At 52.7% G+C, this 13,248-nt stretch overlaps 1 protein-coding gene across 4 annotated transcripts; it reads right to left on the bottom strand.

Annotated features, from left to right (window-relative positions):
- ZNF764 (zinc finger protein 764) lies at positions 2,367-9,633 on the bottom strand. 4 transcript variants are annotated; one of them, XM_005653010.3, is made up of 3 exons: positions 7,678-9,633; positions 7,416-7,529; positions 2,367-5,713 (listed from the first exon to the last, which is right to left on the bottom strand). In XM_005653010.3, exons 1-3 carry the CDS (start codon positions 7,871-7,873, stop codon positions 4,794-4,796), a joined length of 1,230 nt encoding a protein of 409 aa, XP_005653067.1. In that variant the 5' UTR covers positions 7,874-9,633; the 3' UTR covers positions 2,367-4,793. The 4 variants fall into 4 exon arrangements, with proteins under 4 accessions (XP_005653067.1, XP_003354580.1, XP_013847931.1 ...); XM_003354532.4 differs by having other exon boundaries at positions 2,367-5,710; XM_013992477.2 differs by lacking the exon at positions 7,416-7,529.

Genomic DNA, 13,248 nt, shown 5'->3' with positions numbered 1-13,248 from the left:
GAGCACAAGCCATGCCCTGCAAAGTGTGTGCAAGCCCTCCAGCCTCAGCCCTGACGTGGTCCACTGCCTGTACTCTTCATAGCATGGGCCACAAGCTCCACTTGTAGCAGAAGTTGGGTCAGGGCTCCAATCTGCTCTGGCACCAGCATTTCCATGGGAAAAGTCAGTCTCACTAGTACCTGGCCAACCTCCATGCAGCCTCCTCCAAGACTGGTCCTCTCTATGCAGTGGGCCTTCAAGAGGCAGCCAGCTTGTGCCTCCCACGTGCCCATAGCAGTGACAGGCTCTAAGCACAGGGAAGCCCCTGATGAGGGTTCCAACTTGACCCTGTGCTTGTCCTGAGCTGGGCAGCCACTTTGGCCACAGCATCATCCCCTGGCATGCATCAGCACTGTGCCAGAGCTAGTCAGTGTGCATCCACCGTTTCTGGTCTGGCCAATTTGGCTCCCCCTGGAAAGAGCCCTAACAAAAGTTCTCAGTGTGAGAGGGGCTCCTGTGTGAATTTCTTCCTTCCTACATGTCAAAGACAAGCCCTCTAGCCCTCTAAGAGGCCTCAATCAGATGCTACAAGGATGCCCTTGTTGACTGAAGAGGATCTGAGGTAACAGAAAGAGACCGTTCATGACACAGGCCCCTTTGGGAAGAACAAGAGAAATGAGAGTCCCTGTGTAGGGCTGGTCATCGACTGGTCTGACATATTTGTACTCTTTTTTTCTTTTTTGGCTTTTTAGGGCCACACCCAAGGCATATGGAGGTTACCAGGCAAGGGGTCTGATTGGAGCTATAGCTGCCGACCTATGCCAGAGCCACAGCAATGCAGGATCTGAGCCGAGTCTGCAACCTCCACCACAGTTCATGGCAATGCCGGATCCCTAACCCACTGAGCGAGGCCAGGGATCGAACCCACAACCTCATGGTTCCTAGTCAGACTCTTTAACCACTGAGCTACAACAGGAACTCCTGGTCTGACACATTTGGAGCTGGCCCTGAGACCAACCCCTACTCTTGCAAAGCTGAGAGCAGCTGTAAAATAACATTTTTAGGTTCAGAGCAGTGGTCCTTTCAAACTTTAGCAGCCATAAGTTTCCATCTCTGGAGATATTGATTCAAAAGTCTACAGCAAGGCCCAGAAAAATAGCTCCCTTTTCTTTCTTTCTTTGTCTTTTTAGGGCTGCACCTGTAGCATATGGAAGTTTCCAGATTAGGGGTGGAATCAGAACTACAGCTGCCAGCCTACACCACAGCCACAGCAACACCAGATCCAGGCCACATCTGCAACCAGCTCATGGCCATGCCAGATCCTTAACCCTCAGAGCAAGACCAGGGTTAGAACCTGCATCCTCATGGATACCATTGAGCCACGACAGGAACTCCCTTAGCTGTATCTTAAAGAGGCACTGTACTGTATATGATTCTGTGGCAAAAAGGCCTTACTTCAAAAAATACTGGCCTAGAGCAGGTTTTAGCCTGAGTCATAAATGTCTTCGCACTTCCTATTCCTAGAAAGATACACTTAAACAAATATTCCCAAAAAACTTAGGGGTCCCTGGAGCTCAAATAAATACTTAGCCTCTACATGGCTTGGACAAACTCAGGATGGGCTATGTGGTCATGGCCTTGACCTCTCAGTCTGGCCAGATGGATAGGATTCATATTTTCATTGGTGCAGACAAGCATTTCTCCTGATGCACTGATGAAGCCTCAGGAAAACCCTCTTCCTGGCTTGAAGGGCTTCAGGGTCTGAGCTTCAAAGACCTGTGGTAGCAGAGAGAAAAGGGAGCTCTAACTTTGGAAGAAGTACTTGTGCCAAGAAATAAGAAGAAGGGGGTGAGGCTCTTAGCTTCATTGTTCCATGACACTCAAAAACTGGAGTTCCCATCATGGTGCAGCGGAAATGAATCGAACTAGGAACCATGAGGTTGCTGGTTCGATCCCTGACCTCGATCAGTGGGTTAAGGATCCAGTGTGGCTGTGAGCTGTGGTGTAGGTCACAGATGCAGCTCGAATCTGGCATTGCTGTGGCCATGGTGTAGGCTAGCAGCTGTAGCTCCGATTGATCCCTAGTCTGGGAACCTCCATATGCCTCAGGAGCAGCCCTAAAAAGACAAAAGACAAAAAAACAAAAAAAACCACACACTGATTAAGGGAGTTCCCTGGTGGTCTAGTGGTTAGGATTCGGAGCTTTTGCTGCTATGGCCCAGGCTCAATCCCTGGTCTGTCAGCTGAGCCCTCACATCAAGTCACTGCCAGAAACAAACAAATGAAAATTATTTAAGTGATGGAAAGTTGGGTCACAAGGGCAGAATGTGGAGGAGTTGGGTCTAGTTTGGGGACCCAAGCCTTGCAAACTTCACAGCACTCAGAGAAAGTAGTAATTATGATACTTTTAATTGGCAAGATCAGGGCAGGGTCCAGATCTGGCTTTGAGGCTGAACTGAGAACTGGTATTGCAGGTTGCACTTTCCCCAGGCAGTGCTGAGGAGCAGGGGGAGGCAGGACTGGCTTCTCTAGGGGATTAAAAGCTGGTGCAAAGGTATCTACTACTGCCAAGGTACCTCCCCTCACCCCCACGCCCCCTTGTGACAGGTGGCATATGAGCCAATCCTCCCAGTGAAGTTTATGGTGAGTCTTGGTGGGGTCAGATTGGAGGAGTAGGTTGGAATCGAGTCAGTTCATCACTTTACCTGAACAGGGGCTTTTCCTCAAAGCTTTTCCCTCTTCTTTTAGAAGTTTCCCTAGGTGGAGTTCCCGTCATCGCTCAGCAAAAACGAGCATCAGCATCCATGACGATGCAGGTTCAATCCCTCGCCTTGCTCAGTGGATCTGAAGTCTGGCGTTGCTGTGAGCTGTGGTGTAGGTCGCAGATGTGCCTGGGATCCCAAGTGGTTGTGGCTGTGGTATAGGCCAGCAGCTACCCCTAGCCTGGGAAGTTTCATATGCCACGGATGTGGCCTGGAAAAAAAATTTAAAAAAAAAAACCCTAACAGGAAAAGCAAGTCCACTGAGAGGGGGACTGAGGTATGGCGGAGACACCACTCCGTTTGGGGCAAATGATTTGGTCCTGACTGCTTCCTCCTGTTGGGCTGTCCTCTCCACACTAGATGCTGCCTTCCACAGGCTGTTATGAGGATGAAATGAGCTGATGGATAAGGCAGTACATTGTAAACCACAAAACACAAGCCACATTCTCACCTAAAGCCTGTTTTACTGCTCTCCTGACACCCTCTCACACACATACTCTCTACCTGACTCCCTGATTCAGAAACACTTAAATGCCGTGAACTGCAGTTTGTAGACTCAAATGACTAAAGGATCCTAACAGGTCATGCAAATAAGTAGAAAATGCCTGATGGAGCGGGCCTGCTTCGCGAGAGACATGGGCAAGCCATGATGAATGCCAGCTGACAGTGGTCAGGAGGTGATAAGAGGTGGCGGGCGCTCAACTAGAAAGCCTGGGCTCCAGCCACAGGGCCATCTGCCCCTCGGCTCCCACCAGATGTGGTTTTGTGGGAGCACAGGTCAAGATGACAAATCTTTGGATTTTTTTTTTTTTGGCTTTTGGCTTTTGGCTTTTTTAGGGCCGCACCCACGGCATATGGAGGTTCCCAGGCTGGGGTCTAATCGAAGCTGTAGCTGCCAGCCTAAACCACAGCCACAGCAACGCCAGATCTGAGCCGCGTCTGTGACCTACACCACAGCTCATGGCAACAGCGGAGCCTTAACCCACTGAGGGAGTCCAGGGATCAAACCCGAAACCTCATGGTTCCTAGTCAGATTCGTTCCCGCAGCACCACGACAGGAACTCCAAATCTTTGGATTTTTAAAGAGAGGCCAGAGACCTGCTTCTTTGTGTGAAGTGTCCTGACTCTTAAATCTTAACCAATAATTCTTAACATTTTTAAATGCTGCCTGAGGCAAAAAAAAAAATTAAAGAGGCTGCCGCATGCCAGATTTAGGGCACGGCCATCAATTTTTAACTTTTTATTTTTTAACAGCCACACCCAAGGCCTATGGAAGTTCCCAGGCTAGGGGTTGAAAAGGAGCTGCAGCTGCCAGCCTACACCCCAGCCACAGCAACACTAGATCCGAACCACGTCTGCAACTTATACCCAGCTCACAGCAACTCCAGATCCTTAACCCACTGAGCAAGGCCAGGGATCAAACCCGTGTCCTCATAGAAACTAGTCGGGTTTGGGGGGGGGTTGTCTTTTTAGGGCCACACCCGTGGCATATGGAGGTTCCCGGGCTAGGGGTAGAATCAGAGCTACAGCTGCCAGCCACAGGCACAGCAACCCAGGATCCAAGCTGCATCTGTGACCTACACCACAGCTCCCGGCAACACCGGATCCTTAACCCACTGGGTGGGGCCAGGGATCAAACCCACATCCTCATGGATACCAGTTGGGTTCGTGAACCACTGAGCCACAACAGGAACTCCAGTTTTTAACTTCTGCAGTGACGTCAAAGGGTAAAACACGGTTCTCCACCTCCATCCTCTTACATCTAAGCTGAGCCACAGCCTTTTCTTCCCCACAGTGGGGGTTCTTTCCTCAGCCCTAACTCAGCAAGCCGGGTGCTCCTAGAGTCTGGGCCAGTAAGGAACAAGTATCAGCAGATCAAGCTGGTGAGGGCCTAAGATGACCCAGTCCTCATCCCCCAGGTCCAGCTCTGGGGTTGGGGGGGGAATTCTGAGACCTCCCTGGAGCTGCCACAGACTTTCAGGCCCCTGAGGCCACCCTGGGCCTCGGACAATGTCTAGGTCTTCAACTTCTGCCTTGTCACCTTTGAGGCCATCACCCACACTCCTGGAAGATCTCTGGGTAGTGCTGGAAGCCCACGGGTGGGTCCAGGTCCCCCCCGCCGCCAGAAGCCAAGGGTGTAGGCACCCCGCTGGCAGCCCGGCCCCCGCGGCCGCCGGCGCCAGGCCGATGCACCCACTGGTGCTTGGCCACGGCTGACTTCTGGCCGAAGCACCTGCCACACTGAGGACAGGGGTAGGGGCGCTCGCCGCTGTGCGTGCGCCGATGGGCTGCCATCTCGGAGTTCTGTCGGAAGCCGCGCCCGCAGTCTGGGCACGGGTAGGGCTTCTCGCCCGTGTGGGTGCGCATGTGGCGCCGGAGGTCGGAGGCGTGGGCGAAGGCGCGGCCACAGTCCCGGCAGGGGAACGGGGTCTCGCCGCTGTGGACCCGCTGGTGCTGGTAGAGGGCGGAGCTCTGGCTGAAGCAGCGGCCGCAGTCGGCACAGCGGTAGGGCTTCTCGCCCGTGTGCACCCGGAGGTGGGTGGTGAGCGCGGAGCGCTGGGTGAAGGCGCGGCCACAGTCCGGGCAGCGGTGGGGCCGCTCGCCACGGTGGAGGGCCCGGTGCTTGCTCAGAGAGGAGGCCTGGCTGAAGCCCTTGCCGCAGTCAGGGCAGCAGAAGGGCTTCTGACCCTTGTGCATGTACAGATGCTCCACCAGGGTGGAGCGCCAGGCGAAACTCTTCCCGCACACGTAGCAACCGTGGCGCTGGTCTGCCCTGGGGACCGGGGGATGGGCACAGAGTGGCGGGCGACCCCGGCGAGGCATCTTGGATGGCTGCTCCCAACCACCAGAAAACCCAGCGGAAAGCGGTTTGAGAGCTGTCAGCCCGGGAGGCTGAGCGTCCACAGAAAAGATCTTCCCCAGAGCCTCTGTCTCTTCTCTTTGTCTTTTCTCTTCCTGGTCTCTAGAACCTGCTGGGAGATAAAGGGACAGCTCAGACTCATCCTCCTATCAGGCTTATCCTGGTCCTTGAGTCCCACACCGCATATGGGGACAGAGAATCCTCTTGCAAACAGCCACCTTCTGGACCCACAGCTGCCTCTGGAACTCAGCTCGGTACAGGCAAGCAAGCTGGGAGTGACACCTTTCCTCCGGGGCACGGGATGGAGAGAAAAGCTGCAGAGACAGAGACCAAGAAGAAACAGGTGCACAGCACATTCTAGCTCGGGGCTGGGAAAATGGGGGTCGGGGTGACAGTGTAGCTGGATCACAGAGGATGAGCAGATGGTAAGGATGCATCAGGTGGCAGGAACACAAAGGAGGCATGAAGGTGGGTGGCAATGACAAGTTCGGAGGGGCTGGACAGGTGGACAGGGTGAACTGAGAGGAAGAAAACAGTACAAGCCAGGAGAAAGGAGGCCGATACCAAAGTGTAACAAAAAGGAGTTCCCACCGTGGTGCAATGGGAAGCAGCAGCAGCTCTGCCGGTCGAGTTGGATCTCCCACCTAACACCATGGGTTAAAGGATCTAGTGTTGTGGAATTCCCATTGTGGCACAGCAGAAATGAATCCGACCAGGAACCATGAGGTTGCAGGTTCGATCCCTGGCCTCATTCAGTGGGTTAAGGATCCGGCATTGCTGTGAGCTGTGGTGTAGGTCACAGAAGGGGCTCAGATCCCACGTTGCTGTGGCTGTGGTGTAGGCCAGCAGCAACAGCTCCGATTAGACCCCTAGCCTGGGAATCTCCATATGCCACAGGTACAACCCTAAAAGGACAAAAAAAAAAAAAAAAAAAAAAAAAAAAGAAAAAACACAGATAAAGGATCCAGTGTTGCTACAACACTGTAGATGTAGGTGGCAACTGTGGCTCAGATCTCATCTCTGGCCCAGGAAATCCGTATGCTGCGGGGGCGGCCAAAAAAGCAGAGAAAGTTTTGGGAGTTAGCTTGTGGCACCGTGGGTAAAGGATCTGGCACTGGCACTGCAGCAGCTGTGGTTGCTGCTGTGGCATAGATTCGATCCCTGGTCCAGGAACTTCCATATGCGGCAAACTCAGCCAAAAAAAAAAAAAAAAAAGTAAGCTAAAACCCAGGAGGTGGCAGAGGAGCCAGAGGGCAGGCAAACAGCAGGAGGGACAATGTGGAGCTCAGCAGAGCTTAGAGACCAGCTAGATGAGAGGGGCTCAGATTCGGAGGAGCTGGGAGTGGAGAGGCAGGTATGCCAGTCACACTCACAGCCCCTTTCTAGGCTAAATCCAGAAGCTCAGCAGGGACCAGGCATAATAATAACTGTAGGAGTTCTCATGGTGACTCAGTGGTTAAAGAACCTGACTAGTATCCACGAGGACGAGGGTTCCATCCCTGGCCTTGCTCAGTGGGTTAAGGATCTGGCGTTGCCGTGAGCTGTGGTGTAGGTTGCAGACTCCGCTCGGATCCCGCGTTGCTGTGGCTGTACTGTAGGTTGGCGGCTATAGCTCCGATTAGACCCCTAGCCTGGGAACCTCCGTATGCCACAGGTGCGGCCCTAAAAAGACAAAAGACAAAAATAATAATAACTGTAACTGAGAAAGTAATTCAAGGGGGAAACTGATGAGCAGGGAAGGAGTTGGCAGAGGGGGCGCAGGATGGATCAGGCCCAGAGGAAGTCCCCACGAGACAGAGCACCCAGTACTTCACCTGTGTCTGCCTCTGTCAGACACTCTCCCACCTCCGGATCCCTGGCCTCTAGACCCCACAGTTCGGCCTCTTGCTCCACCCAGGAGATGAGGGCTGGCTTGGTGCCTCGAAAGCCTGGGGGAGAAGAACGCAAAGCGCAGGCTGCGGGGGAGGCCGCCGCACAGGGTCCCGCCTTCCTGGGGCCGCCCACTCCACGTGCAGGACCCCGAGGCTGGGCGGGGTGAACGGGGATGTGGACACAGGAGAGCAGGTGAGGCCTCACCGAGCGCGCCCAGGAGGCCGTAGGTCTCGCGCATCACGTCCCGATAGAGGGCCTTCTGCGCGGGCCGCAGATACGCCCACTCCTCCGGGGAGAAGTACACGGCCACGTCCGCGAACTTAACGGGCTCCGGTGTCCCCCACTGGCCCCCGGCCCCGTTAGGTTCCCGCGTGGGGAGCGGGGCCGGGGGCGGCGCCATCGTAAGTGCCACCCCGGCGGTGGGCCAGCGCCACCCCTACCGGCCGGGGTCCATGCAGGAGAGGCGATCCGGGTTGCTCCCCGGCCGGGCCCAAGGGTCTGGGGCCGGGGGAGCAGGAACAGCCCCTCGAGGACCCACGGGGGTGGCCGAAGATGCCCGGAGAACCAGGACTGGAAGGTGCCTTCCTGAGAGATGGCGGCAACACCGCCCCACGAACTTTGCTCCCGCGCCGTCGTGCCCAGATGACGCCACGCCGGTGTCTCCAGGTGGCTTTGTCTTCGAGCCCTCAGTCAACATGGCCGCGGCGGCGACAGGACGCCCGCCAAGGCGCTGCCACCGGCCGGGGGGCGGCGTTGCCCAGAGCGCGGCGGCCCCGCTTCCCAGCCGGGTCCCAGTGCCCGCCGTGCTGAAGGTGCAGCCGCGGCCCCGCCCAGGCTGGCGACCACCGCCTCCAGCGCCGAGCCCGGCTCGTTCCGCCGCTGCGAATTCAGACGTTTTTTTTTCGGCTCTGGGTCGTTTATCCGCGGGCTTCGACCCGTCACGGGGTGACAGCAGATTATCCCCAGGGCTGAGGATCTAAAAATGAGATGGTCCAGGAACCTTCTCTATTGGAAGCCTGGTCGAGACTGAAATTCTGGAAGCTCCTGTTCCAGGAGGTTGTAGGGGCAGCCGGGAGTGAATAGGATAAGGTCTGAGAAAGGTCAGAAGGACCCTCTTGGAAGTCTCTGCTGTGGCTCAGCGGTAAGGAGCCCGACTAGGATCCATGAGGATGTGGGTTCTATCCCTGGTGTCATTCAGCGGGTTAAGGATCCGGCGTTGCCCTGAGCTGTGGTGTAGGTCGCAGAGCAGGGCATAAGGATTAAAAGTAAGTTAAAAAAGAATTTCTCAGAGTTCCTGTCGTGGCGCAGCAGAAACAAATCCGACTAGGAACCATGAGGTTGGGGGTTCGATCCCTGGCCTCACTCAGTGGGTCAAGGATCTGGTGTTGCCGTGAGCTGTGGTGTAGGTTGCAGATGTGGCTCGGATCCCGTGTTGCTGTGGCTGTGGCATAGGCTGGCGGCTACAACTCCGATTAAACCCCTAGCCTGGGAACCTCCATATGCCCTAAAAAGAAAAAAAAATAATTTCTCTGACTGTAAAAAAAAAAAAAAGTACGTAAGAGGGTTGTGTTTAGGAGTCAGGTACAGGGAGGTGTCATTCAGGAGTCCTCCCTCTGTGGCCCAGTACATTAATAATGTGGCTTGTCTCTGTGGTGTTGCTGGTTCGATTCCTGGATCAGCACAGTGGGTTATAGATCTGGTGTGATCACTGTGCGATAGGTCTAAGATGGGTCCGGATTAGATCTTTGGCCTCAGAAGTTCCATATGCTGGTGGGTGGGGCCAAAGGTCATTCAAGTGAAATTGCCCTACAGGAGGGTGACAGGCTTCACAAAACAGTTTAGCTCCTCTGGTTTAGGTCCTTGCTGATTTAGGCCTGGGGTCTCCAGGCTGGTCTCTGGGCCTCCGCCTTTCCCAGAGCATATTCTGTGGAGCAATATTCCCGCAAGATGGCAACAAGTGCCACTTCTTCCTGCCCCTTCTAAAGTGCCCTCAACAAAGAGGTCCACCCTCAGTTTCTCAAACCCTGCTTCAGACTTTGAACCAGGAGTTCCTATTGCGGTTCAGCCGGTTAAGGACCTCACACAGTGTCCGTGAGGCTGTGGGTTCAATCCTTGGCCTCATTCAGTGAGTTAACAATCTGGTGTTGCCATGAGCTGTGGTGTAGGTCGCAGATGCCACTCAGATCTGGTATTGCTGTGGCTGTGGTGTAGACCCCAGCTGCAGCTCCAATTCAACCCCTGGCCTGAGAACTTCCATATGCTGCAGGTGTGGCCCTAAAAATAAAAACAAAAAACATTGAACCAGACAGCTCCAAGAGCTCCCTGCCAGCTACAGGAAGCCACAGTCTACCCTGTTATCTCCATCCTCCTCACTCAGCCGAAAATTTTGTCCTTGTCCTAGGCCCCTCTGATACTGCAGCTCCCACATCCAGCCCTTGGACAGGCCCTATCCTTTCCTCTTCGAGTGTCTACCTCCAGTTCTTCTGCTTCTCTCACCTCCACTCAACTTCCTCCACTGCCATCCCTCCTCAGAGCAGCCAGAGTGGGTTTTGTGTCATTTTTAAAAAGTATTATTATTAATGTACAGTTGATTTACAATGTTGTGCCAATTTCTGCTGTACAGCAAAGTGACTCAGTCATACATATACATATAGATATTCTTTTTTTCATATTACTTTCCATCATGGTCTATCCCAGGACATTGGATACAGTTCCCTGGGCTGTACAGTAAGACCTTATTGTCTATCCATTCTAAACATAATACAGGGAGTTCCCATCGTGGCTCAGTGGTTAACGAATCTGACTAGGAACCATGAGGTTGCTGGTTCGATCCCTGGCCTCGCTCAGTGGGTTAAAGCTCCAGCATTGCTGTGAGCTGTTGTGTAGGTCCCAGATGTGGCTTGGATCCTGCGTTGCTGTGGCTGTGGTATAGACCGGCAGCAACAGCTCTGATTAGACCCCTAGCCTGGGAACCTCCACATAGTGCCGGTGCGGCCCTCAAAAAAGACAAAAAATACATAAATCAATATGTAAATAAATAAATGTAATAGCAAAGTAAGTTTTTAAATTCAAATCAGATTACCTGAACCCTTGACGGTCATGTGCTTAAAACCCTCCAGGGGGGAGTTCCTACTGTGGCGCAATGGAATCCATGTCGGACATCTCTGCGGCGCCAGGATGAAGGTTCAATCCCCGACCTGACACAGTGGATTAAAGGATCCAGTACTGCTGCAGCTGCAGCTCAGATCTGATCTTGAGCCTGGGAACTCCATATGCCATAGGGTGGCCCCCAAAAAAACAAAACAGTGGTTTATATGAGGTCCCTAAAGTAGTCAAATTTATAAAGACAGGAAGTTGAATTTTGGTTACCAGGGGCTGGGCAAAGAGGGAATAGGGCATTTTGTTTAAAGGGTACAGAGTTTCTATTGGGGAGATGAAACAGTTAGAGGTATAGTGGTGTTGGTTGCCTAAGAGTGTGAATGTACTTAATGCCACCCAACTGTACATTTAAAAATATTTCAGGAGTTCCCATCGTGGCTCAGTGGTTAACGAACTGACTAGGAACCATGAGGTTGCGGGTTCGATCCCTGGCCTTGCTCATCGGGTGAAGGATCCGGCGTTGCTGTGAGCTGTGGTGTAGACTGCAGATGCGGCTCGGATCCCGCATTGCTTGGCTGTGGCATAGGCCAGCGGCTACAGCTCCAATTGGACCCCTAGCCTGGGAACTTCCATATGCCTTGGAAGCAACCCTAGAAAAAAAGGCAAAAAGACAAAAAAAAAAAAAAAAAAAAAAAAAAAAAACAAAAATAAAAATGTTTAAAATGAGTCCTTCCCGTTGTGGCTCAGTGATTAACGAATCCGACTAGGAACCATGAGGTTGCGGGTTCGATCCCTAGCCTTGCTCAGTGGGTTAAGGATCCAGCATTGCCGTGAGCTGTGGTGTAGGTCACAGACGCGGCTCGGATCCCAAGTTGCTTGGCTGTGGCGTAGGCCGGTGGCTACGGCTCCAATTAGACCCCTAGCCTGGGAACCTCCATATGCCATGGGAGCGGCCCTAGAAAAGGCAAAAAGACAAAAAAAAAAAAATTAAAATGGTAAATTTTATGACGTGTAGGTTACCACACACACAAAAAAAATTAACTATAATTTAAAATATTAAAAGGGAGTCTCTGTGGTGGCTCAGTGATAATGAACCCGACCAGTAACCATGAAGATGTGGGTTCCAGTCCTGGCCCCGCTCAGTGGGTTAAGGATCCCAAGTTCCCTGAGCTGTGGTGTAGGTCACAGACTTGGCTTGGATCTGGCATTGCTGTGGTTGTTTGGTAGGCCAGCATCAGCAGCTCTGATTCAACCCTTAGCGTGGGATCTTCATATGCTACAAATGCAGCCCTAAAAAAGCAAAAAAGTAAAATAAAATAAAATAAAATGTTTTAAAAAGTGAGAAGTTCTTGTCGTGGCTCAGCGGAAACAATTCTGACTAGTATCCGTGAGGACTCATGTTCGATCCCTGGCTTCAATTAACAGTGGGTTAAGGATCTGACATGGCCATGGCTGTGGTGTAGGCCAGCAGCTGCAGCTCTGATTCAACCCCTAGCCTGAGAACCTTCATATGCCACGGGTGCAGCCCACAAAAACAAACAAAAAAAGCAAACAACAATGCAGTGGCTTCCCAATTTATTTAGAATCAAATCCAAAAAAAAATTTGTTTAGGGCCAAAACCATGGCATATGGAGATTTGCAGGCTAGGGGTCGAATTGGAGCTGTAGCCACCAGCATACGCCACAGCCACAGCAAGGTGAGATCCGAGCCATGTCTGCAACCTACACTACAGCTTGTGGCAACGCCAGATCCTTAACGCACTGAGCGAGGCCAGGGATCAAACCCACGTCCTCATGGATGCTAGTCAGTTCGTTAACCACTGAGCCATGACAGGAACTCCTGTAGAGCTTATAATTTGCAATCACAGTACCTTGTCTTATTTATGTACTGGCTTGTCACTCAACTCTCCCCACTCCAATTATAAGCTCCAAGAGGATTCCTGCATCTGATTTCCTTGCTGTTTCTTGGCACATACATTTTTACCTCGCACATGATCCATGCTTAATGGATAATTGTTAGCTGGACAAACAAGCACAGACAGCACTTGTCCTGTGCCTTGTGCTGACCCAGGCAGCTCTGCTTCACACTGTGCCTGGTTCTGCTTCCCCTTCCTCTGTGGCTCCTCCTCTCTCCAGCTCCACCTTCTTTCTTTCTCTTTTTGCTCTTTTGTCTTTTTAGGGCCACACCCTTGGCACATGGAGGTTCCCAGGCTAGGGGTCCAATTCGAGCTGTTGCTGCCAGCCTACATCACAGTCACAGCAATGCCAGATCCGAGGCGGGTCTGCCAACTACACCATAGCTCACGGCAACTCCGGATCTTTAACCCACTGAGGGAGGCCAGGGATCGAACCTGCAACCTCATGGTTCCTAGTTGGATTCATTTCCACTGTGACAAGACGGAACTCCTTCTTTTTGGGCTTCTTAGGGCCGCACCCGTGGCATATGGAAGTTCCCAAGCTAGGGGTTGAATTAGAGCTACAGCAACACAGGATCCAGGCCACATCCACGACCTACGCCGTAGCTTGTGGCAATGCTGGATTCTTTAACCCACTGATCAAGGCCAGGGACTGAACCCACATCCTCATGGATACTAGTCAGCTTCTTAACTTACTGAGCCACAACGGGAATTCCCTAAATCACGCTCTTGAAGGCTAGACCTGAGTCAGTATGTCCCTG

This window comes from Sus scrofa, chromosome 3, assembly GCF_000003025.6.
Source record: "Sus scrofa isolate TJ Tabasco breed Duroc chromosome 3, Sscrofa11.1, whole genome shotgun sequence".
Taxonomy (NCBI): domain Eukaryota; kingdom Metazoa; phylum Chordata; class Mammalia; order Artiodactyla; family Suidae; genus Sus; species Sus scrofa.
This window is presented reverse-complemented; position numbering and strand designations above follow the sequence as displayed.